Below are 22,499 nucleotides of genomic sequence, written 5' to 3'. Positions count from 1 at the left end.
AAATAATGATTTCATATGTCCCTTTTCACACACACATAGTCCGACAATTAAATTAAAGAAAAATAATAATTTATTGCTATTTTTCCAAAAAATAGTATATTACCGCTATATTTTTTTTAAATATTTCTATTTCCTTAATTATTTCTTAAATTCTATATGTGTTCCTTTTTTTTCTCTTTTTTCCTTTTGTTTGACTGTTTAAACTTTAGCAGTGTCCAAAACGCATCTGTCAAAACGCAGGTGAAAAATCATGCAAAAAGCGCTGAAAACGCATCTAAAACACGGTAAATACGCATGCATTTTCAGCACTAAATTTCTGAAAAAGGCAACTTTTGTCAAATCAGTTAAGCCCAAAACGTGCGTTTAGAACTGCAAGTAGGAGAACGCAAAGTGGGGCCCTAGCCTTAAGCTGGTGTCACACATAACGACGACGACAACGACGTCGCTGCTACGTCACCATTTTCTGTGACGTTGCAGCGACGTCCCGTCGCTGTCGCTGTGTGTGACATCCAGCAACGACCTGGCCCCTGCTGTGAGGTCGCCGGTCGTTGCTGAATGTCCAGCTTCATTTTTTGGTCGTCACTCTCCCGCTGTGACACACACATCGCTGTGTGTGACAGCGAGAGAGCGACGAAATGAAGCGATCAGGAGCCGGCACTGGCAGCTGCGGTAAGCTGTAACCAGCGTAAACATCGGGTAACCAAGGAAAGACCTTTCCCTGGTTACCCGATGTTTACGCTGGTTACCAGCCTCCGCTCTTGCTGCCAGTGCCGGCTCCTGCACTGTGACATGTGGCTGCAGTATGCATCGGGTAATTAACCCGATGTATACTGTAGCAAGGAGAGCAAGGAGCCAGCGCTAAGCAGTGTGCGCGGCTCCCTGCTCTCTGCACTGTGACATGTAGCTGCAGCACACATCGGGTTAATTAACCCGATGTGTGCTGCAGGAGAGCAAGGAGCCAGCGCTAAGCGCGGCTCCCTGCTCTCTGAACATGTAGCACAGCGACCTTATGATCGCTGCTTCTGCTGTGTTTGACAGCTAAGCAGCGATCATAACAGCGACTTACAAGGTCGCTGTTACGTCACCGAAAATGGTGACGTAACAGCGACGTCGTTGTCGCTGTCGTTTAGTGTGACACCAGCTTTAGAGATAAAGTTTTATGGCAGCTATGTGGATCACAGCCAACAATAGACTTGAGCTATCACACTGACTTTTATTGGAAAGTTTTCTAGGCATGCTCTTATCTGAGCAAACGTGCTGTGTTAAGGTCCAGTCACACTAAGCAACTTACCAGCGATCCCAACAACGATAGGGATCGCTGGTAAGTTGCTAGGAGGTTGCTGGTGAGATGTCACACTGCAACGCTCCAGCGATCCCACCAGCAACCTGACCTGGCAGGGATCGCTGGAGCGTCGCTACTTGAGTTGCTGGTGAGCTCACCAGCAACCAGTGACCAGCCCCCAGCGCCGCGTGGAAGATGCTGCGCTTGGTAACTAAGGTAAATATCGGGTAACCAACCCGATATTTACCTTGGTTACCAGCGCACGGAGCTACACGTGCAGGGAGCAGCGCACACTGAGCGCTGGCTCCCTGCTCTCCTAGTTACAGCACACATCGGGTTAATTACCCGATGTGTGCTGCAGCTAAATGTGCACAGAGCAGGGAGCAGCGCACAATGCTTAGCGCTGGCTCCCTGCTCTCCTAGCTACAGCACACATCGGGTTAATTAACCCGATGTGTCCTGCAGCTACATGTGCACAGAGCAGGAGCCGGCACTGACAGTGAGAGCGGCGGAGGCTGGTAACAAAGGTAAATATCGGGTAACCAAGGACAGGGCTTCTTGGTTACCCGATGTTTACTGTGGTTACCAGCCTCCGCAGAAGCCGGCTCCCTGCTGCCTGCACATTTAGTTGTTGCTGTCTCGCTGTCACACACAGCGATCTGTGCTTCACAGCGGGACAGCAACAACTAAAAAATGGCCCAGGACATTCAGCAACAACCAACGACCTCACAGCAGGGGCCAGGTTGTTGCTGGATGTCACACATAGCAACATCGCTAGCAACATCACAAAAGTTGTTCGTTAGCAGCGATGTTGCTAGCGATGTTGCTTAGTGTGACGGGGCCTTTAGGCTAGGTTCACACACTGTGTTTTTTTTCCGCTGCGTTTTTGTGCGTTTTTTGCAGCAAAAACCGCACAAAAACGCACCCGCAGGGATTTGGTGTGTTTTTTGCTGCGTTTTGCTGCGTTTTTGCTCCCTGCGTCTTTATGCGTTTTTTGTCAGTGAACAAAAAAAAAAGGTCTGATGTAATTTCCTTCTTCAATATGTTCTTCATTCTCCACTAGTGTATGCAGGAGAGCAGACAGCTGCTGAACTACAAGGCTCAGCATACTCCATCCAATAGTGTATGCAGGAGAGCAGACAGCAGCTGCAGAACTACAAGGCTCAGCATCCTCCATCCAGGACTGTATGCAAGAGTTTTTTGCCCCGCAAAAAAATGACGTGGGCTTCGCCATATCTTTGTATGCTAGCCAGGTACAGCAGGCAGGTACGGGCTGCCCCCAACACCCAGCTGCCTATTTGTACCTGGCTGGGAACCAAAAATATAGGGAAGCATTTTTTTTATTTCATGCATTTCATGAATTAAAAATAATGACGTGGGCTTCGCCCAATTTTTGAGTCCAGCCAGGTACAACTAGGCAGCTGGGGATTAGAATCCACAGTGCAGGGTGCCCATGCTTTCTGGGCACCCCCTCTGCAAATTGCAGTCCGCAGCCACCACAGAAAATGACACTTTCATAGAAGCGCCATCTTCTGGCGCTGTATCCAACTCTTCCAGCTGCCCTGGTGACGGGTGGCTCACTGGGTAATAATGGGGTTAGGGCTAGCTGTATATTATCAGCTGGCCCTAAGCCCGAAATTCATGGTGTCACGCCAATATTAGACATGGCCACCATGAATTTCTAGTAAAGATAAAAAAAAAACACAACACACAGAAAAATATTTTTATTATAAATAAAACACAACACAATTAGTGACTCCATCTTTATTGAAATAAAGAACCCCCCTCCGCAGTAATCCTGGGTCAAGGGTCCCCCGCCGTCCAATCCGGATCCAATATCATCTGATCGGTTTGCTGGAAGGCAAAAAAATCAGCTGAGATGTGCGCCGATCGCTGCATGCTGCCAATAGCAGACCGCGGGCAATAACACTATGACTGCTAGGACGTAATATTACTGGCAGCAGTCGTTAAGGGGTTAAGATTGGAACATATCAAACTTTTAATTTTTATTTTTATATATATATTTCAATTTAAAACAAATAATATTTAAATACAACATTAAAACTTTACATTTTTTCAGTTATTGAATTTTTTTTTATGACACCTTCACTTTAATTTATTGATTGGTGGGGGTCTGACAGCCAAGAGCTGCAACAAATGGCAGAATGTGGAACTTTTATCCCAATTACAACGAAGTGGCATGTTTGACTCAACCACTGATCCATTCATTTCCCAAGTGGCTGTGGAGTGCTGACTTGGCTTTTTCTCGCAGCCCCAAAGAGGATGAATGGAGCAGAGATCCGACCTGCACCTCCATTTTAAAATGGGTACTACAGTGTCCTGTCAGGTCAGGGATAAAAATTCCATATTCTTCAGATTGGTGGAGTTCCCAATGGTCAGATCCCATTGATCAATAAGTTATCACTGATCCTGTTGATCCTGTAGATATATAATGTTCTATCACGAAAGAACCCCTTTAATGCAAACTACTTTATTTGTACAAATACAAAAAAAGATTCACATAAAATGCTGAATAAAAGTTAAAAATTAGCAACATTTAATTACATCAATAATAAAAGCCACAAGAAGTGGACATTGTGTCTTACACGTTAATTGTACATGATAGTTATGGTGTCTGCACAGTAGTCGCGCAGGAACAACCTGTATTTTACAGTCCACGCTCCACTATAAAGGGGGTACTAGCTAACTGGTACTTGTATATAGCTGTAATGTGGGCCCCCTACAATCAATTTTATCTGTGTATCCCAGATACACTAGTCCAGTTCTGCAAGTGCCTAATGTCCTATTCAGCTTAAAAAGGCCAATAGAACAAGTATACAACATACAATTCAATTAGCCTAGTCTACATACCAACCAAGTGGAAACAATATAGCCCACAATGGAGTTGTTAAAGGGAACCTGTCACCAGTTTTATGGCCTATAAGCTGCGGCCACCACCAGTGGGCTCTTATATACAGCATTCTAACATGCTGTATATAAGAGCGCAGGCCGCTGTGAGTACATAAAAAACACTTTATAATACTCACCTAAACCGGTCGCTGCAGTGCTGGTTGGCCCGGTGGGTGGCGCTGTTCTCCGGTACCGGCGCCTCCTCTCTCGGCCATCTTGCTCCTCTGTCTTCTGAGGCCTGTGTGCATGACGTGTCCACGTCATACACGTGCCGGCATGAGGTCCTGCACAGGCGCATTTTGATCTGCCCTGCTCAGGGCAGATCAAAGTATTGTAGTGCGCCTGTGCAGGACCTCAGTGCCGGTGAGTGTGTATGACGTGAATACATAGTTTTGATGCCTTCAATGCGAATCTACAATTTTCAGAGTTATGAAAATAAAGAAAACTCTTTGAATAAGAAGGTGTGTCGAAACATTTGGTCTGAACTGTATATATAAATATATATATATATATATATATATATATATATATATATATATATATATTTATTTATTTTTTTTTTTTTTTTTTTGCCTAAAATTCTAAAGAAATCTGTCACCTTTAACTTTATGCCTTTTAGAGATTTTTTTTAATCTTCAACTTGCTTAATTGTTAACAATAAAAGTAATTTTGACTAGGGGTTCCTACACTATTACATAACACTGTTTATAACTAGCTCATGTGTCAGGAACAGTAAATACAGGTAGAAAGCATTACTGGTGTCTACCTGCTACTAAGGTCACTTGTTCTATTAGGCCTGTGTAATCTGAACAGGACATTAGGCTCTTGTATCAACTCCCTGTATTTATCCATAAATGTTGTCACTTGGCTAACAGTATTGATCACTTGGTGTTATCACGTGCACCACCCACGTGACTCGAATGCAACTGTTACAGAGGATTCCACTTTCTACACTCACTCAACCACTCACATATTGCAAAAAGCTAACAATGAGCTAAGCGCACTTCTCAGCTAGGTCATAGATCCACAATGCACTTTTCACTGCCACCACAAATTGTTTTGATAGGTCAGTGGGATGCCTGCACTGAGTAATACACTATTTGAAAAACATTTTTTTTTAGAGGGCACTAAGGCAATATAAATGGGATCCTCCAAATGCAGTAATACACTAGCACATATGCTATCCCATTTCCCTCAATAACCTGATAAGTATTATTCTTGCACTCTGGCATACAGGTTAAAACAACTAGGCTATAGTTTCTCTCTTCAAGGTTTAGGATACATTTTGAGAAGTAAAGAATAAACGTATTAATTTTTAGATTTATTATACAAAAAATTAGGTGCAGCGCTTAAAAGTGTTACAAAAGATGAAATAATGAAAAAACACAAAATCAAAAATAGTATAAAATAGAAGGGATAAAATGCAGAAACATCTTACAAATTGGATCCTTGAGTGATTTGGCAGAAGAGACGCTAGAGACAGAACTACTTTGCACGTCATTCTCCTTGTGTCTGCCCATGAGTTTCTCTAGAAACTTTTCTCCTATCCAAACTCCTCACCCCTCTCTGTGGCTAACTATGTGTGTCGCCCGGGGACCAGGGGGTACTCAGATCCGGGCCACAGAGTCACTTCTGTGGGTATCACGGTGGCGTGACCCGGTCTGTGATCCCAGGCTCCACAGTAAAAGGGGATTTGGGTAAGGGAGATTGTCCGTGACGCCACCCACGGTTGTGGTGAAGTTGGAACACCACCGCTGCTCTGGAAGGGGATCCCGGGAGCGATGACAGGGAGCAGCGTAGTTGTTATGTCCCCTCCGTGGGTAGGGGGGTTGGTTGTCCCGGGGCCCGGTGATGGGGTAAGCAGGGGGCAGGGCGCAGTGCTGCAGTGCGGTGCCCGAGGGCACGGGTGTACTCACAAGAAAGTCACACGGAGTCACTGGTGAACTAAGAATTGCCGATGTCCGCAGCCTCCGGTACGGGGGTGTTAGTGTCCCACACACGGTGCAGCAGCCCTTGTTGTTCCTTCCCTGCAGCAAAGTGCCTTTTTCTCCTCTCTCTTCCTCTTTCTCCTCAGCCGGGAACGGGGAATCTACTCCCCTGTAGTGATCCGGGTACCCAGGTACCGAGGGGCCACCGCCCTGCTCCGGCTACCTGTTCTGGCCCCTTCCTCACTACGGCCTGTCCCGGCCCTTTTGGAGAACGCTTCACTCCCAGCCTGGGAGCTAAACTTCAGACTTCTGTCCTGTCTGCCCTCCACACACTCTCTGCTCCAGCCCCTCCCCTCTCCGCTGCTTTTCTCTTACACTGGGGGCTGTGGTTTGTCTGGCTGCACCGGTGTGAGATCAGATTACCAAGGAGGATTAACTCTTTCTGTGACAACCTGGCTGTGCCAGGGCGTCACACACCCCCTTGGTAAAACACGGCCCGTCCTCGGGCCGTCTAGGCACCAACATTTATTAAAACTGGAAAAAGGATAAAACATTTTAAACATTTTCAATCTTCCCACAGCGGGATGCACATTGCTTCAACGTTGCAACAACAAATAACACTTTTAATAATGTTAACGTAACGGGTCCTTCAGTCACCCACCCAAACAACCTAGCCTTGGTGCTGCCCCTAAAACCCAGGCAGCACCCCTTGACCCCAGTCCAGAAACGGCTCCAGATTGGTCACCGGGACCGGTACTTTGCTGCCGTTGCGGCCGGGCGGACTGCCGGAGCCGTCGTCATCTCCGTCGCGGCCGGGCGGACTGCCGGGGCCGGTGGCAGGGCGGTGACAAAGGTGAGGCCTGGGGACCCCAGGTCTGGGTCCTCCCCAACAGGCGCTGCGGGCTCCGCTACCGGAAACAGGGGTAACGGGTCGGTGCATCGCTGCGGCGGCCTCTCCAGGAACCAAATGTTGGCAGAGTCCTGGCGTCCCTGCCTTTACAGTCCTTGTCACATAAGCTGCGGTTCCTTCTTCCTGCTCCCCCTTGGTACTCGGGAGCAGTCCTTCCAGCAACTTTTAAAGTTTCCCTTTCGCTTCCGGTCCTCCGGAGCTTCACTTCCGCCCGCGTTCTCGGGGGGGCGGAGCCTCTTTTTCGCGCCCAACGCTTGGGGAAGAAGGTGCTGGGCGGGAGATTTTCGCGCCCAAAATGGCGGCAAAGATGGCGACTAAGATTTTTGCAGCGGATCACCGCTGACAGTCCAGGATAAGGCGCACTTCCTCCAGGTAACTGGATGGGTTTGATCCTGTTCGTGACGCCAAATGTGTCGCCCGGGGACCAGGGGGTACTCAGATCCAGGCCACAGAGTCACTTCTGTGGGTATCACGGTGGCGTGACCCGGTCTGTGATCCCAGGCTCCACAGTAAAAGGGGATTTGGGTAAGGGAGATTGTCCGTGACGCCACCCACGGTTGTGGTGAAGTTGGAACACCACCGCTGCTCTGGAAGGGGATCCCGGGAGCGATGACAGGGAGCAGCGTAGTTGTTATGTCCCCTCCGTGGGTAGGGGGGTTGGTTGTCCCGGGGCCCGGTGATGGGGTAAGCAGGGGGCAGGGCGCAGTGCTGCAGTGCGGTGCCCGAGGGCACGGGTGTACTCACAAGAAAGTCACACGGAGTCACTGGTGAACTAAGAATTGCCGATGTCCGCAGCCTCCGGTACGGGGGTGTTAGTGTCCCACACACGGTGCAGCAGCCCTTGTTGTTCCTTCCCTGCAGCAAAGTGCCTTTTTCTCCTCTCTCTTCCTCTTTCTCCTCAGCCGGGAACGGGGAATCTACTCCCCTGTAGTGATCCGGGTACCCAGGTACCGAGGGGCCACCGCCCTGCTCCGGCTACCTGTTCTGGCCCCTTCCTCACTACGGCCTGTCCCGGCCCTTTTGGAGAACGCTTCACTCCCAGCCTGGGAGCTAAACTTCAGACTTCTGTCCTGTCTGCCCTCCACACACTCTCTGCTCCAGCCCCTCCCCTCTCCTCTGCTTTTCTCTTACACTGGGGGCTGTGGTTTGTCTGGCTGCACCGGTGTGAGATCAGATTACCAAGGAGGATTAACTCTTTCTGTGACAACCTGGCTGTGCCAGGGCGTCACATATGCATTGAAAGACCAAACATGACTCTGATATATCCATAATTCGGGGTGATATTGTATGTCTATGGTTTGCCAACGTTGAATAATATTATGTTTGCAGCTACAGAAGCAATTGGGTCCACAAAACACAATTTTTTAAAATATTTTATTATATCTTTCAAAGGACAACACTAAAGAGATCACACTTTGATACAATGTCAAGTAGTCAGTGTACAGCTTGAATAACAGTGTATTTGGTGTGCCCCCTAAATAACTCAACACACAGCCATAAATGGCAAAACCACTGACAACATATGTGAGTACACCCCTAAGTAAAAATGGCTAAATTGTGCCCAAAGTGACAATGTGTGGCCACCATTATTTTCAAATTGTCTTCCACTCTTCCATGATAACATCATGGAGCTGATGGATGTTAGAGACCTTTAGCTACTCCACCTTCGATTTGAGGAGGCCCCACAAATGCTTACTAGGGTTTGGGTCTAAAGACATGCTTGGTGTTACGTCCCCACTGGAGTCCGCTCCAGCGACTTTTACTTCGATCGCCAGGCGATGCCGTGTTCCTGCCATGGATGGTGCTGGTGGTGGGAGGAGAATCGATGTCGGCGGCGCTGGTGGGCTCAGGCTCCGCTCGTCCACTGTGCTGAGTTTCCTTGGGATCTGCAGTGCCACTGGCTGACTGTGGGTGGCGTGTGTCTTCCAGCTGAAGTACCATCATTCCTGCAGTCAATGGGAGGACATCACACCCTTCTTGTTTCCCCACCTGTCTGCTGACCACTGCCAGAGATAGTTCTGTATTCCTGACTCCTGTCCCGCCCCGGTTCTGTTGAGTGATTCTGGTGTTCTGACTTCTGCTTGTTCCTGACTACCCTCCTGCCTGCTGTTTATGTACCTTGCTGCCCGATCCGGATTTGACCTCTGCTTTGTTTTCTGATTATGTCCTTGCCTGCCGATTCTGTCCCTGTTCTGCAATTCCTGGTTTGACCCTGCCTGACTACTACTCTCTCGGACTATGGCCTTCCACAGGTTTTGATCACCTTGGGCCCTGTGTAATTCCAAATCCCTGTATAGGGGTTAAAGGGTTTCAGGGTTATGGGGGTCCTGCTTGGTGAATGGCTTCCCTCTAGCATGTCCATTACAGCCCGTCTGAGTCTGTGGATCCAGGTAGGCATTACACTTGGCCAGTCCAGCAACTATACCCTTAGTTTGTTTAGCAAGGCAGTGGTCTAGTTGGAGTTGTTTTTGGGGTAGTTATTATATTGAAATACTGCCTTGTGGCCAAATTTCCAAAGGGAGGAGATAATGCTCTACTTCAGTATGTCACAGTACATGTTTGCATTCATAGTTCCCTCAAAGAACTGTATCTCCCCACTGCCGGCAACACTCATGCAGAACCAAACCATGACACTCCGACCCTCACACTTGACTGTAGGCAAGACACACTTGTCTCTGTACTCCTCACCTACCTGGTTGCCACCACACATAATTGATACTATCTAGTTTATCTTGGTCTCATCAGACCACAGGACATGGTTCTAGTAATCTATATCTTTAGTCTGCTTGTCTTCAGTGAACTTTTTGTGGGCTTTCTTGTGCATCATCTTTAAAAGGGGTTTCCTTCTGGGACAACAGCCATGCAGACCAATTTGATGCAGTGTGCAGCATATGGTCTGAGCACTGCTAGGCTGACCCCCCCACCCCTTTAACCTCACACCTAAGACCTTGTAATACCAATGAGTCACATAACACCGGGGAGGAAAAATGGCTAATTGGGCATAATTTGGCCATTTTTCTTTAGGGGTCTACTCACTTTTTCTTGCCAGCGTTTTAGAAATTAGTGTTGAGTTATTTAGATGATACACCAAATTTACAAGCTGTGCACTGACTATGTTACAAAACAGTTGTGCTCAAAAGCTTACATACCCCGGCAGATTTTTTTGCTTTCTTGGCCTTTTTTCAGAGAATATAAATGATAACACAAAATCTTTTTTTCCACTCATGGTTAGTGGTTGGGGGGAAGCCATTTATTGTCAAACTACTGTGTTTTCTGTTTCTAAATCATAATAACAACCAAAAACATCCAACTGACCCTGACCAAAAGTTCACATACCCCAGTTCTTAATACTGTGTATTGCCTCCTCTAATATCAATGGCAACTTGAAGTCTTTTGTGGTAATTGTGGATGAGGCTCTTTATTTTCTCAGATGGTAAAGCTGCCCATTCTCTTGGCAAAAAGCCTCCAGTTCCTGTAAATTCCTGGGCTTTCTTGCATGAACTGTGCGCTTGAGTTCCTCGCAGAGTGGCTCAATGATATTGAGGTCAGGAGACTGAGATGACCACCCCAGAACCTTCACTTTGTTCTGCTGTAGCCAAAGACAGGTCAAATTGGTCTTGTGTTTTGGATCATTATCATGTTAGAAAAAGATTTTGTGTTATGATCCATATTCTCTGAAAAAAGGCCAAGAAAGCAAAAAATCTGCTGGGGTATGTAAACTTTTGAGCACAACTGTAAATCATAAGTGTTATATATTCAGTGTTGTCCCCTGAAAAGATATAATAAAATATTCACAAAAATGAGTGTATTCACTATCGTGATATACTGTATTATGTTGAAAAATGTTATTCATCATTTTTATGCTATGCATGGAGGGCAGTGGTATGATGATTTATATTATAGTGCAAAATGTTATGCAGTATTGTTTTTGCGATACATGGATGACAGTGTTATGGTGCTTTATTGACTATTGGAAGGAATGTTATGCAATATTATTTGTGCCATCCATGAAATACAGTATTATGATGTTTATTTATTATAGTGAGAAATGTTTTTCAGTATTATTTTTTCCATACATGGAGCACAGTGTTATGGTGCTTTATTATGGTGAGGAACATTAATAATAATAATAATAATAATAATAATAATAATAATAATAATAATAATATAATAAATAATAATAATGTTATTTATATAGCACCAACATATTCTGCAGCAATTTACAATGAAGCGGGGACATGTACAGACAATAAAGACATTACAAAGTAACACACAGTTCACCAATTACAGGAGGAGTGAGGACTACTCACAAGTTTACAATCTATAAGGATATTGGGGGATACAACGGTAAAAGGAGCTTGTCATGAATGGTCCAGCCATCATTGTAATAAATAAGGGTTTTCAGCTGCATGAACCTGTCACCAGCCAGTATCTGTATGATTTTTGTCATACTTAGAGGATAGTCTTGCAAATAACTCTGGTACTTTAAAGGTGCCTACAAGAAAACTCTTCCATAAATGTATCCATTGGTGAAAGACACTCTTTATATACTATATAACAGCCGCTAATGTAACTCTGTCTTGCTAGCCTATGTGTTTAGGAAATGGGAAAAAGTGCCTGGCTTACCTCTTCTCTGTGGTTCTTAATTGGCATACAAAGAATACTTTGTGTTTTGTACCCAGTAATTTGGTCAACTTCCGCATTGAATCTGGAATCCTGAAAAAAGAGAGAAAACAACATTGTCTAATTAGATAAATGATTAGAAATGATTTAGTATTTGGAAAATCTGATGAGATGTCAGACATTCCACTCAACGACAGCAGTGAACAGAAAAAGCCCTGCAGAAAACGGACATTCTCTCTCTGGTATACAGCGTCTTGTCAATCCTTTCAACAGGTGGACACCAGAGAGGAAAGACTGAATCAGACGCAAGCCTTTGAAGTGATATCCCCAAAAACATATGGACAATAATCAAATATATTAGAAACCCAATTATTAAAGCTGTGGCAGCTAAAACTTCAACCACAGAGAGAGCTGGCCTGTACGTTCTACCTGCCACAAAGACTATTTTCTTTGTATTTTTTTTTTTTTATCTCCTCTTCTTCCAAGAGCCAATTACCTTTGTTCGATAAATCAATGGAAACAATTCTGCAGGTCAGTTTGATTTCATCATTACCAAATTTTTTTACTTTTTTTTATTGGTTTACAAAGATCATTTTTGTATAATGATGAAAAAAAAGGCATTCTGAGTGCCTGGAAAAACCCTTTAAGGCAAATTGTAGCAGAGAGATGAAGAAGTTGTGTGGACTGACTGCTATCTTGGTTTTTACATAGATGAAGAAACTTGAATAATTTAGATAGTGACCGGACGGGACAATTTGCTTTTGTGTGTTTTCCTGTGTGTGAAGATAATAAATATGGTTGTATCTAACCAAGAGTGTTTTGATCTTGTGATCAGTTTCTCTGAGTTATTTATTTATTTTTATTTATTTATTTTACTTGCTTTTTTCGCCCCATTATTTGTATGTAAAGATCTGTGGAATCAATACCGCTATGTAAGTGAATAAATATTATTATTATTATTATTATCATCATTTCCATTGTGCTTTACAGACAGTATCACTGTCCCTATTGGGGTTCACAATCTAAATTCCCTATCAGTATGTCTCTGGAGTGTGGGAGGAAACCCGAGTACTCGCACAAACCCAAAGAGAACATACAAATTTCTTGCATATGCCACTAAGTGCAAAAAAGTGCTAATAATACTGTTTCTACGCTTTCATATATCAGCATAAAATAGGAGCATTAGAATGGTATTTGCTTACAGACCTAATATCTGATAAATGGATTTCTGTTATACAGCAAACATCTGATATAAAACAGTTGTGATTGTGAAGAGACTACAATAAAAAGTAAAGAAAGACAGGCACTATGAATTAAAACATGTGGAATGAAATACTGCAAGGTGTATCTAGGATTTGTGAATGCTGGTGGAGGCAGTACTGCAGGTTAGGTTCCCAGAACCATGGGGGGTTGAGCCCTGCACGGGGAGAGAAAGATTGTGCAGAACCCTGTGATGACCTGACTAGTCCAGGGCATCACATATATATATACACAGTATGTATACAGTACAGACCAAAAGTTTGGACACACGTTCTCATCTCTAGAACAACTTTTAATAGGAGACTTTGGTCATGGTAAAATAGCTGCTAGGAAGCCACTGCTAAGGAAAGGCAACAAGCAGAAGAGACTTGTTTGGGCTAAAGAACACAAGGAATGGACATTAGACCAGTGGAAATATGTGCTTTGGTCTGATGAGTCCAAATTTGAGATCTTTGGATCCAACCACCGTGTCTTTGTAGAAAAGGTGAACGGATAGACTCTACATGGCTGGTTCCCACCGTGAAGCATGGGGGAGGAGGTGTGATGGTCTGGGGGTGCTTTGCTGGTGACACTGTTGGGTATTTATTCAAAATTGAAGGCATACTGAACCAGCATGGCTAGCACATCATCTTGCAACGGCGTGCTATTCCATCCGGTTTGCGCTTAGTTGGACCATCATTTATTTTTCAACAGGACAATGACCCCAAAGAAGGAGAGTGATGGGGTACTACGCCAGATGACCTGGCCTCCACAATCACCAGAACTGAACCCAATTGAGATGGTTTGGGGTGAGCTGGACCGCAGAGTGAAGTCAAAAGGGCCAACAAGTAGTAATGAAAGCAAAAGGTGGCTACTTTGAACAACCTAGAATATAAGACATCTTTTCAGTTGTTTCACACTTCTTTTTGTTAAGTATTTCATTCCAAATGTTTTAATTCATAGTTTTGATGCCTTCAATGTGAATCTACAATTTTCAGAGTCATGAAAATAAAGAAAAGTCTTTGAATGAGAAAGTGTGTCCAAACGTTTGGTCTATAATGTATATATATATATATATATATATATATATATATACAGTGCCTTACGAAAGTATTTGGCTCTCTTGAATTTTTCAAGCTTTTCTCACATTTCAGGTTTCAAACATTTAGATAAAAATTTTAATGTTATGGTGAAGAATCAACAAGTGGGACAAAATAATTGTGAAGTTGAACAAAATTTACTGCTTATTTTAAACTTTTTAAAAAAATAAATAACTGAAAATTGGGGCGTGCAATATTATTCGTCCCCTTTAAGTTAATACTTTGTAGCTCCACCTTTTGCTGTGATTACAGCTGCAAGTCGCTTGGGGTATGTGTCTATCAGTTTTGCACATCGAGAGACTGAAATTCTTGCCCATTCTTCCTTTGCAAACAGCTCGAGCTGAGTGAGGTTGGATGGAGAGCATTTGTGAACTGCAGTTTTCAGCTCTTTCCACAGATTCTCTATTGGACTCAGGTCTGGATTTTGACTTGGCCATTCTAACACCTGGATACGTTTATTTGTGAACCATTCCATTGTAGATTTTGCTTTGTTTTGGATCATTGTCTTGTTGGAAGACAAATCTCCGTCCCAGTCTCAGGTCTTTTGCAGACTCCAACAGGTTTTCTTCAAGAATGGTCCTGTATTTGGCTCCATCCATCTTGCCATCAATTTAACCATCTTCCCTGTCCCTGCTGAAGAAAAGCAGGCCCAAACCATGATGCTGCCACCACCATGTTTGACAGTGGGGGTGGTGTATTCAGGGTGATGAGCTGTGTTGCTTTTGCGAGAAACAAATTGTTTGGCATTGTGCCCAAATAGTTCGATTTTGGTTTCATCTGAGCAGAGCACCTTCTTCCATATATTTGGTGTGTCTGCCAGGTGGTTTGTGGCAAACTTTAAACTACACCTTTTATGGATATTTTTGAGAAATGGCTTTCTCCTTGCCACTCTCCCATAAAGGCTAGATTTGTGCAGTGTACAACTGATTGTTGTCCTATGGACAGACTCTCCCACCTCAGCTGTAGAGCTCTGCAGTTCATCCAGAGTGATCATGGGCCTCTTGGCTGCATCTCTGCTCAGTCTTCTCCTTGTTTGAGATGAAAGTTTGGATGGACGGCCAGGTCTTGGTAGATTTGCAGTGGTATGATACTCCTTTCATTTCAATATGATCACTTGCACAGTGCTCCTTAGGATGTTTAAAGTTTTGGAAATCTTTTTATAACCAAATTCAGCTTTAAACTTCTCCACAACAGTATCATGGACCTGCCTGTTGTGTTCCTTGGTCTTCATGATGCTATCTGCGCTTTAAGCAGAGCATTGAGACTATCATAGAGCAGGTGCATTTATCCGGAGACTTGATTACACACAAGTGGCTTATATTTATCATCATCAGTCATTTAGGACAACATTGGATCATTCAGAGATCCTCAATGAACTTCTGGAGTGAGTTTGCTGTACTGAAAGTAAAGGGGACGAATAATATTGCACTCCCAATTTTCAGTTATTTGTTTTTTTTAAAAAAAAGTTTAAAATAAGCAATACATTTCATTCAACTTCATAATTGTGCCCCATTGGTTCTTCACCATAACATTAAAATTTTTATCTTTATGCTTGAAGCCTGAAATATGGGAAGAGGTTGAAAAATTCAAGGGAGCCGAATACTTTCGCAAGGCACTGTGTATATATATATATACAGTGCCTACAAGTAGTATTCAACCCCCTGCAGATTTAGCAGGTTTACACATTCGGAATTAACTTGGCATTGTGACATTTGGACTGTAGATCAGCCTGGAAGTGTGAAATGCACTGCAGCAAAAAAGAATGTTATTTCTTTTTTTAATTTTTTTTTTAAATTGTGAAAAGTTTATTCAGAGGGTCATTTATTATTCAACCCCTCAAACCACAAGAATTCTGTTTGGTTCCCCTAAAGTATTAAGAAGTATTTCAGGCACAAAGAACAATGAGCTTCACATGTTTGGATTAATTATCTCTTTTTCCAGCCTTTTCTGACTAATTAAGACCCTCCCCAAACTTGTGAACAGCACTCATACTTGGTCAACATGGGAAAGACAAAGGAGCATTCCAAGGCCATCAGAGACAAGATCGTGGAGGGTCACAAGGCTGGCAAAAGGTACAAAACCCTTTCCAAGGAGTTGGGCCTACCTGTCTCCACTGTTGGGAGCATCATCCGGAAGTGGAAGGCTTATGGAACTACTGTTAGCCTTCCACGGCCTGGACAGCCTTTGAAAGTTTCCACCCGTGCCGAGGCTTGGCTTGTCCGAAGACTCAAGGCTAACCCAAGGACAACTAGGAAGGAGCTCCGGGAAGATCTCATGGCAGTGGGGACATTGGTTTCAGTCAATACCATAAATAACGTACTCCACCGCAATGGTCTCTGTTCCAGACGAGCCCGTAAGGTACCTTTACTTTCAAAGCGTCATGTCAAGGCTCGTCTACAGTTTGCTCATGATCACTTGGAGACTCTGAGACAGACTGGTTCAAGGTTCTCTGGTCTGATGAGACCAAGATCGAGATCTTTGGTGCCAACCACACACGTGACGTTTGGAGACTGGATGGCACTGCATACGACCCCAAGAATACCATCCCTACAGTCAAGCATGGTGGTGGCAGCATCATGCTGTGGGGCTGTTTCTCAGCCAAGGGGCCTGGCCATCTGGTCCGCATCCATGGGAAGATGGATAGCACGGCCTACCTGGAGATTTTGGCCAAGAACCTCCGCTCCTCCATCAAGGATCTTAAGATGGGTCGTCATTTCATCTTCCAACAAGACAACGACCCAAAGCACACAGCCAAGAAAACCAAGGCCTGGTTCAAGAGGGAAAAAATCAAGGTGTTGCAGTGGCCTAGTCAGTCTCCTGACCTTAACCCAATTGAAAACTTGTGGAAGGAGCTCAAGATTAAAGTCCACATGAGACACCCAAAGAACCTAGATAACTTGGAGAAGATCTGCATGGAGGAGTGGGCCAAGATAACTCCAGAGACCTGTGCCGGCCTGATCAGGTCTTAGAAAAGACGATTATTAGCTGTAATTGCAAACAAGGGTTATTCCACAAAATATTAAACCTAGGGGTTGAATAATAATTGACCCACACTTTTATGTTGAAAATTTATTAAAATTTAACTGAGCAACATAACTTGTTTGTTTGTAAGATTTATGCATCTGTTAATATATCCTGCTCTTGTTTGAAGTTTGCAGGCTCTAACTTATTTGCATCTTATCAAACCTGCTAAATCTGTAGGGGATTGAATACTACTTGTAGGCACTGTATATATATATATATATATATACACACGAGGGGCGATCCAAAAGTAATGATAATCAATAATAAACACAATGAGTATATTAAAAAAAAAAAAATATTTTTCTACATAGTCTCCTAACAAGTCTATACATTTAGTCCATCTCTTTTCTAAACTTAGTATTCCCTTGGAAAAAAATTTTGATCTTGACCCTCAAAAAAATCCCCAACAGCGGTTATCACGTCGCTATTGTCGTCAATTTTCTTGCCCGGGAGGTGTTCCTTGAGGTGAAGAAAGAGAAAGAAGTCACTGGGGGCTAGATCTGGCGAATAGGGGGGGTGTTCTATCAGCTCAAAGCCCGCTTCTTGAATGGTTGCCATGGCAACTGCAGCTTTGTGAGCCGGCTTGTTATCTTGGTGAAACAGCACTCCAGCTCGCAGTTTGCCGTGCCGTGCCTCTCCTTGATAGCCTCCCGCAATCTTCTTATTTGTTCTGCGTAGTAGGAGCTCGTAATAGCTCCCTTCTCCAAATAGTCCACCATAATAATTCCTTCAGCATCCCAAAAAACAGACGCCATAACCTTCCCTGCTGAGCTTGACACTTTGAATTTCTTCGGCGTCGGTTCGTCGGCTCGTTTCCATGTCATCGATTGTTGTTTAGTTTCGGGATCAAAGTGGTGGATCCAGGTCTCGTCCATGGTCAAAAAACGTGACAAAAAATTCTCCTTGTCTGCTTGGAAGTTTTCAAGATTTGCTATTGAAATGTCAACTCGTTTCTTCTTTTGCTCGTCGGTTAACATTTTTGGCACCCAACGCGCGGAGACCTTTCTCATATGCAATTCTTTTGCAAGGATTCTTTGAATACTGCCATATGAGATCCCTGTGACCTCAGCTACATGCCTGATAGTCACTCTTCGATCTGCCAATACAACTTCTTCAACTTTTTTCACGTTTTCTTCATTGAGGGACGTGGAGGGACGTGGATGGGCGTCCTTCACGATGTTCATCTTCCATCGATGTTCTTCCCAGCTTAAATTCCTTGGCCCAGCGTGCAACTGTGTAATATGGAGAAGAGTCTCCTATATATATATATAGGACCCTTCACATTGCAAAATAAAAAAATAAACCTTTATTGGCCCAAACATTGCTGCCACACAATGGGCCAATAAAGGTCTGCCTTTTTGCAATTTGTGGGGTGCTGCCTCTCTTATTATTTTTTTCTGTATGTTATTCTGCATTACTTGTGCCATCCAATAGAATAGTTGCTAGGTAGGCCTTGCACCCACAATCTGAAATAGTTTTTTCATGCTCCTCTTATTTTTTTCACACACACACACACACACACATACACACACACACACACACACACACACAGTATATATGTATATACAGTATATATATGTATATATATATATATATATATATATATATATATATATATATATATTTCAGCATGTGAGCATTTCAACACTTCAACACCAGCTTGGGACCGTGAAGAAGGTGTCTTTATACCGCCGAAATGCGTAGTCTGCCATAGCGTGTATCCTGCACTTTCTTTAATTTTGAGCTCTGGAATCTGTGAAATTGCTCAATAAAGCTGGATTTTATTATTAGTACCTGAAGTCTTCTTACCTGCTGGAACTTACTTCAAGATTGCATATATATATATATATATATATATATATATATATATATATATGTATGTATATATATATATATATATATACACAGTTAGGTCCAGAAATATTTGGACAGTGACACAATTTTCGCGAGTTGGGCTCTGCATGCCACCACATTGGAATTGAAATGAAACCTCTACAACAGAATTCAAGTGCAGATTGTAACGTTTAATTTGAAGGTTTGAACAAAAATATCTGATAGAAATTGTAGGAATTGTACACATTTCTTTACAAACACTCCACATTTTAGGAGGTCAAAAGTAATTGGACAAATAAACCAAACCCAAACAAAATATTTTTATTTTCAATATTTTGTTGCGAATCCTTTGGAGGCAATCACTGCCTTAAGTCTGGAACCCATGGACATCACCAAACGCTGGGTTTCCTCCTTATTAATGCTTTGCCAGGCCTTTACAGCCGCAGCCTTCAGGTCTTGCTTGTTTGTGGTTCTTTCCGTCTTAAGTCTGGATTTGAGCAAGTGAAATGCATGCTCAATTGGGTTAAGATCTGGTGATTGACTTGGCCATTTCAGAATGTTCCACTTTTTTGCACTTATGAACTCCTGGGTAGCTTTGGCTGTATGCTTGGGGTCATTGTCCATCTGTACTATGAAGCGCCGTCCGATCAACTTTGCGGCATTTGGCTGAATCTGGGCTGAAAGTATATCCCGGTACACTTCAAAATTCATCCGGCTACTCTTGTCTGCTGTTATGTCATCAATAAACACAAGTGACCCAGTGCCATTGAAAGCCATGCATGCCCATGCCATCACGTTGCCTCCACCATGTTTTACAGAGGATGTGGTGTGCCTTGGATCATGTGCCGTTCCCTTTCTTCTCCAAACTTTTTTCTTCCCTTCATTCTGGTACAGGTTGATCTTTGTCTCATCTGTCCATAGAATACTTTTCCAGAACTGAGCTGGCTTCATGAGGTGTTTTTCAGCAAATTTAACTCTGGCCTGTCTATTTTTGGAATTGATGAATGGTTTGCATCTAGATGTGAACCCTTTGTATTTACTTTCATGGAGTCTTCTCTTTACTGTTGACTTAGAGACAGATACACCTACTTCACTGAGAGTGTTCTGGACTTCAGTTGATGTTGTGAACGGGTTCTTCTTCACCAAAGAAAGAATGCGGCGATCATCCACCACTGTTGTCATCCGTGGACGCCCAGGCCTTTTTGAGTTCCCAAGCTCACCAGTCAATTCCTTTTTTCTCAGAATGTACCCGACTGTTGATTTTGCTACTCCAAGCATGTCTGCTATCTCTCTGATGGATTTTTTCTTTTTTTTTAGCCTCAGGATGTTCTGCTTCACCTCAATTGAGAGTTCCTTAAACCGCATGTTGTCTGGTCACAGCAACAGCTTCCAAATGCAAAACCACACACCTGTAATCAACCCCAGACCTTTTAACTACTTCATTGATTACAGGTTAACGAGGGAGACGCCTTCAGAGTTAATTGCAGCCCTTAGAGTCCCTTGTCCAATTACTTTTGGTCCCTTGAAAAAGAGGAGGCTATGCATTACAGAGCTATGATTCCTAAACCCTTTCTCCGATTTGGATGTGAAAACTCTCATATTGCAGGTGGGAGTGTGCACTTTCATCCCATATTATATATATAATTGTATTTCTGAACATGTTTTTGTAAACAGCTAAAATAACAAAACTTGTGTCACTGTCCAAATATTTCTGGACCTAACTGTATATCTACTATTCTACCTCACATTCTTATAGTTACCATGTTTCCCCAAAAATAAGCCCTGACTGTATATATATATATATATATATATATATATATACAGTCAGGGTATATATATATACATACACACATTACTTTCCCATGATGCTACACAAAGAAGCAGGGTGTTTCAGGTGTGCATTATAATAGTCCCACAGGTGTGTATCTAATTAACTCAGATATTGCCAATAAACCTATCAGAAGCTTCCAAACACATGACATCTTCACATGGGCTGCCCCATATTGTTTAAATGCATAGTACTCTTAGTGTATGTAAACATTTGACTTTGCGGAAAGTAATAAAAAAAAGCTTTAAAACATTCTCTCTAATTATTCTGGCATTTGTAAAATATAAATAATTTTGGTTCCTAATTGACCTAAAACAGGAAAGGCTTTGTCATGCCGCCATAATACGGATGCCGGCGTCCCTCTGTACCTATTCTCTGCCGTATAAGTGCAGTCCCCGGCTGTATTTGCCGGTGGATGCCCACGTGATGGTTGGCTCTGGTCCCACCCTAGCTTCAGGCTCTGCACATGTTGTGTGGGGTTTCCTGCTCTCCAGCCTAGGGGCTGAGCGTGCACACTTCCTCATCTTTTATAGGGAGATGTGCGCACCTTGCTAAGGTGTCCTCAGCCTATTGCTGGGAGGCCCCCGCTATTTAAAGCTCCTCCCCCTGATAGGAGGGGGGAGCATTTCGAGCATTTTGTTTGTGTTTTTGTATGTGGGCTGGTGTCTTCTGGTCCTGAGTCCATTATACTGGATTTCCCCCTGGACTCCAGCCTGGTCCTGTGTCCTGTATTTGTGTTCCTGCCATGTGATGTTCCCAGCCACACAGCACACTTTTGGCATATGTGTTCACACACAGCTCATCTTCGGCATGTCTTTGTAGATAGTGTATGTGAACTTCTGGTTCGAACTGTATATTCAGCCGGCAGCCGCTATAATATATATATATATATATATATATATATATATATATATATATATATATTATAGCGGCTGCCGGCTGAATATATATATATTTTTTTTTTTTGCCTAAATAGAAATTAATTAAAAGGGACAAACCTTTATATGATAAACCTTTATATAGATAGTTAGTCAGTCATTTTTCTAAAGGGTTTGTGCATTTAATTAATTTATTAATTTGTAGCAACTAGACCAAACAGTAAAGACCCTTAGAACAAATTTTATTATAGTAGCAGTGAGATGGTGCTGTGCTTCATTTATAATGTACATGCTTCCCAGTGTAGAGATCAATATGTAATAAGAATATGAACCTTATATGACCCTACGCTGCCATGATAAAGTCCTTTCTCATTGTTAACATTTTCAGTTACTGGACCATTCATTTTTATACGAGGCATTACCTAATAATAAACGCGATCTGGCAATACCATTGCTATAGTAACACAGTACAACACATTTCTCTTTTCTCCAGTCCTGTGTTACACTCCTGTACATGGAGACTGCTGCGCGAGTCCTGCAATAACCTTGTGAATATACATGGTAAGGTCTACTTAATAAATCTACACTCAAACGAACATTTTTTTTTAACATTCTTAAAGTTTCCTAAAAACAGTCAATTCTACACAAAAAATGCCCAAATGCCATAAATATTTTAACATCTACTATTTGTTAAAACTATACACAGTGTTGGGCTTTATATTAATTTGTATTATGAGGGGCATTTCTAGACAATTTTGAGGGTGTTTCCAGATGAAAGATGTGAGTGGCCTTAAGTGGTCACTGCCGTATTAACAAACGTTTCAGCAATCAATAGCACAAGCAAAAATAAGAAACATTGTAAGATAGTTTGTTTTATCAGCAACATTTTCTTCTTTCTCCACTTGTGAGCTACTTCTCCTCCCAATGATTCTTGAACATCATTC

General features: G+C 43.0%; 1 protein-coding gene across 5 annotated transcripts in view; it reads right to left on the bottom strand.

The window, feature by feature from the left end:
• The window catches only part of PDE5A (phosphodiesterase 5A), a 394,028-nt gene that overhangs the window by 216,009 nt on the left and 155,520 nt on the right, over window positions 1–22,499 (bottom strand). For all 5 annotated transcript variants that reach the window (XM_075350615.1, XM_075350624.1, XM_075350634.1 and 2 more), the window contains exon 3: window positions 11,657–11,746. In XM_075350615.1, the coding sequence (XP_075206730.1) occupies window positions 11,657–11,746 (90 nt within the window). The remainder of the gene's footprint in view (window positions 1–11,656; window positions 11,747–22,499) is intronic.

The sequence above is a fragment of the Anomaloglossus baeobatrachus genome, chromosome 1, assembly GCF_048569485.1.
Source record: "Anomaloglossus baeobatrachus isolate aAnoBae1 chromosome 1, aAnoBae1.hap1, whole genome shotgun sequence".
In the NCBI taxonomy this organism is placed as follows: domain Eukaryota; kingdom Metazoa; phylum Chordata; class Amphibia; order Anura; family Aromobatidae; genus Anomaloglossus; species Anomaloglossus baeobatrachus.
This window is presented reverse-complemented; position numbering and strand designations above follow the sequence as displayed.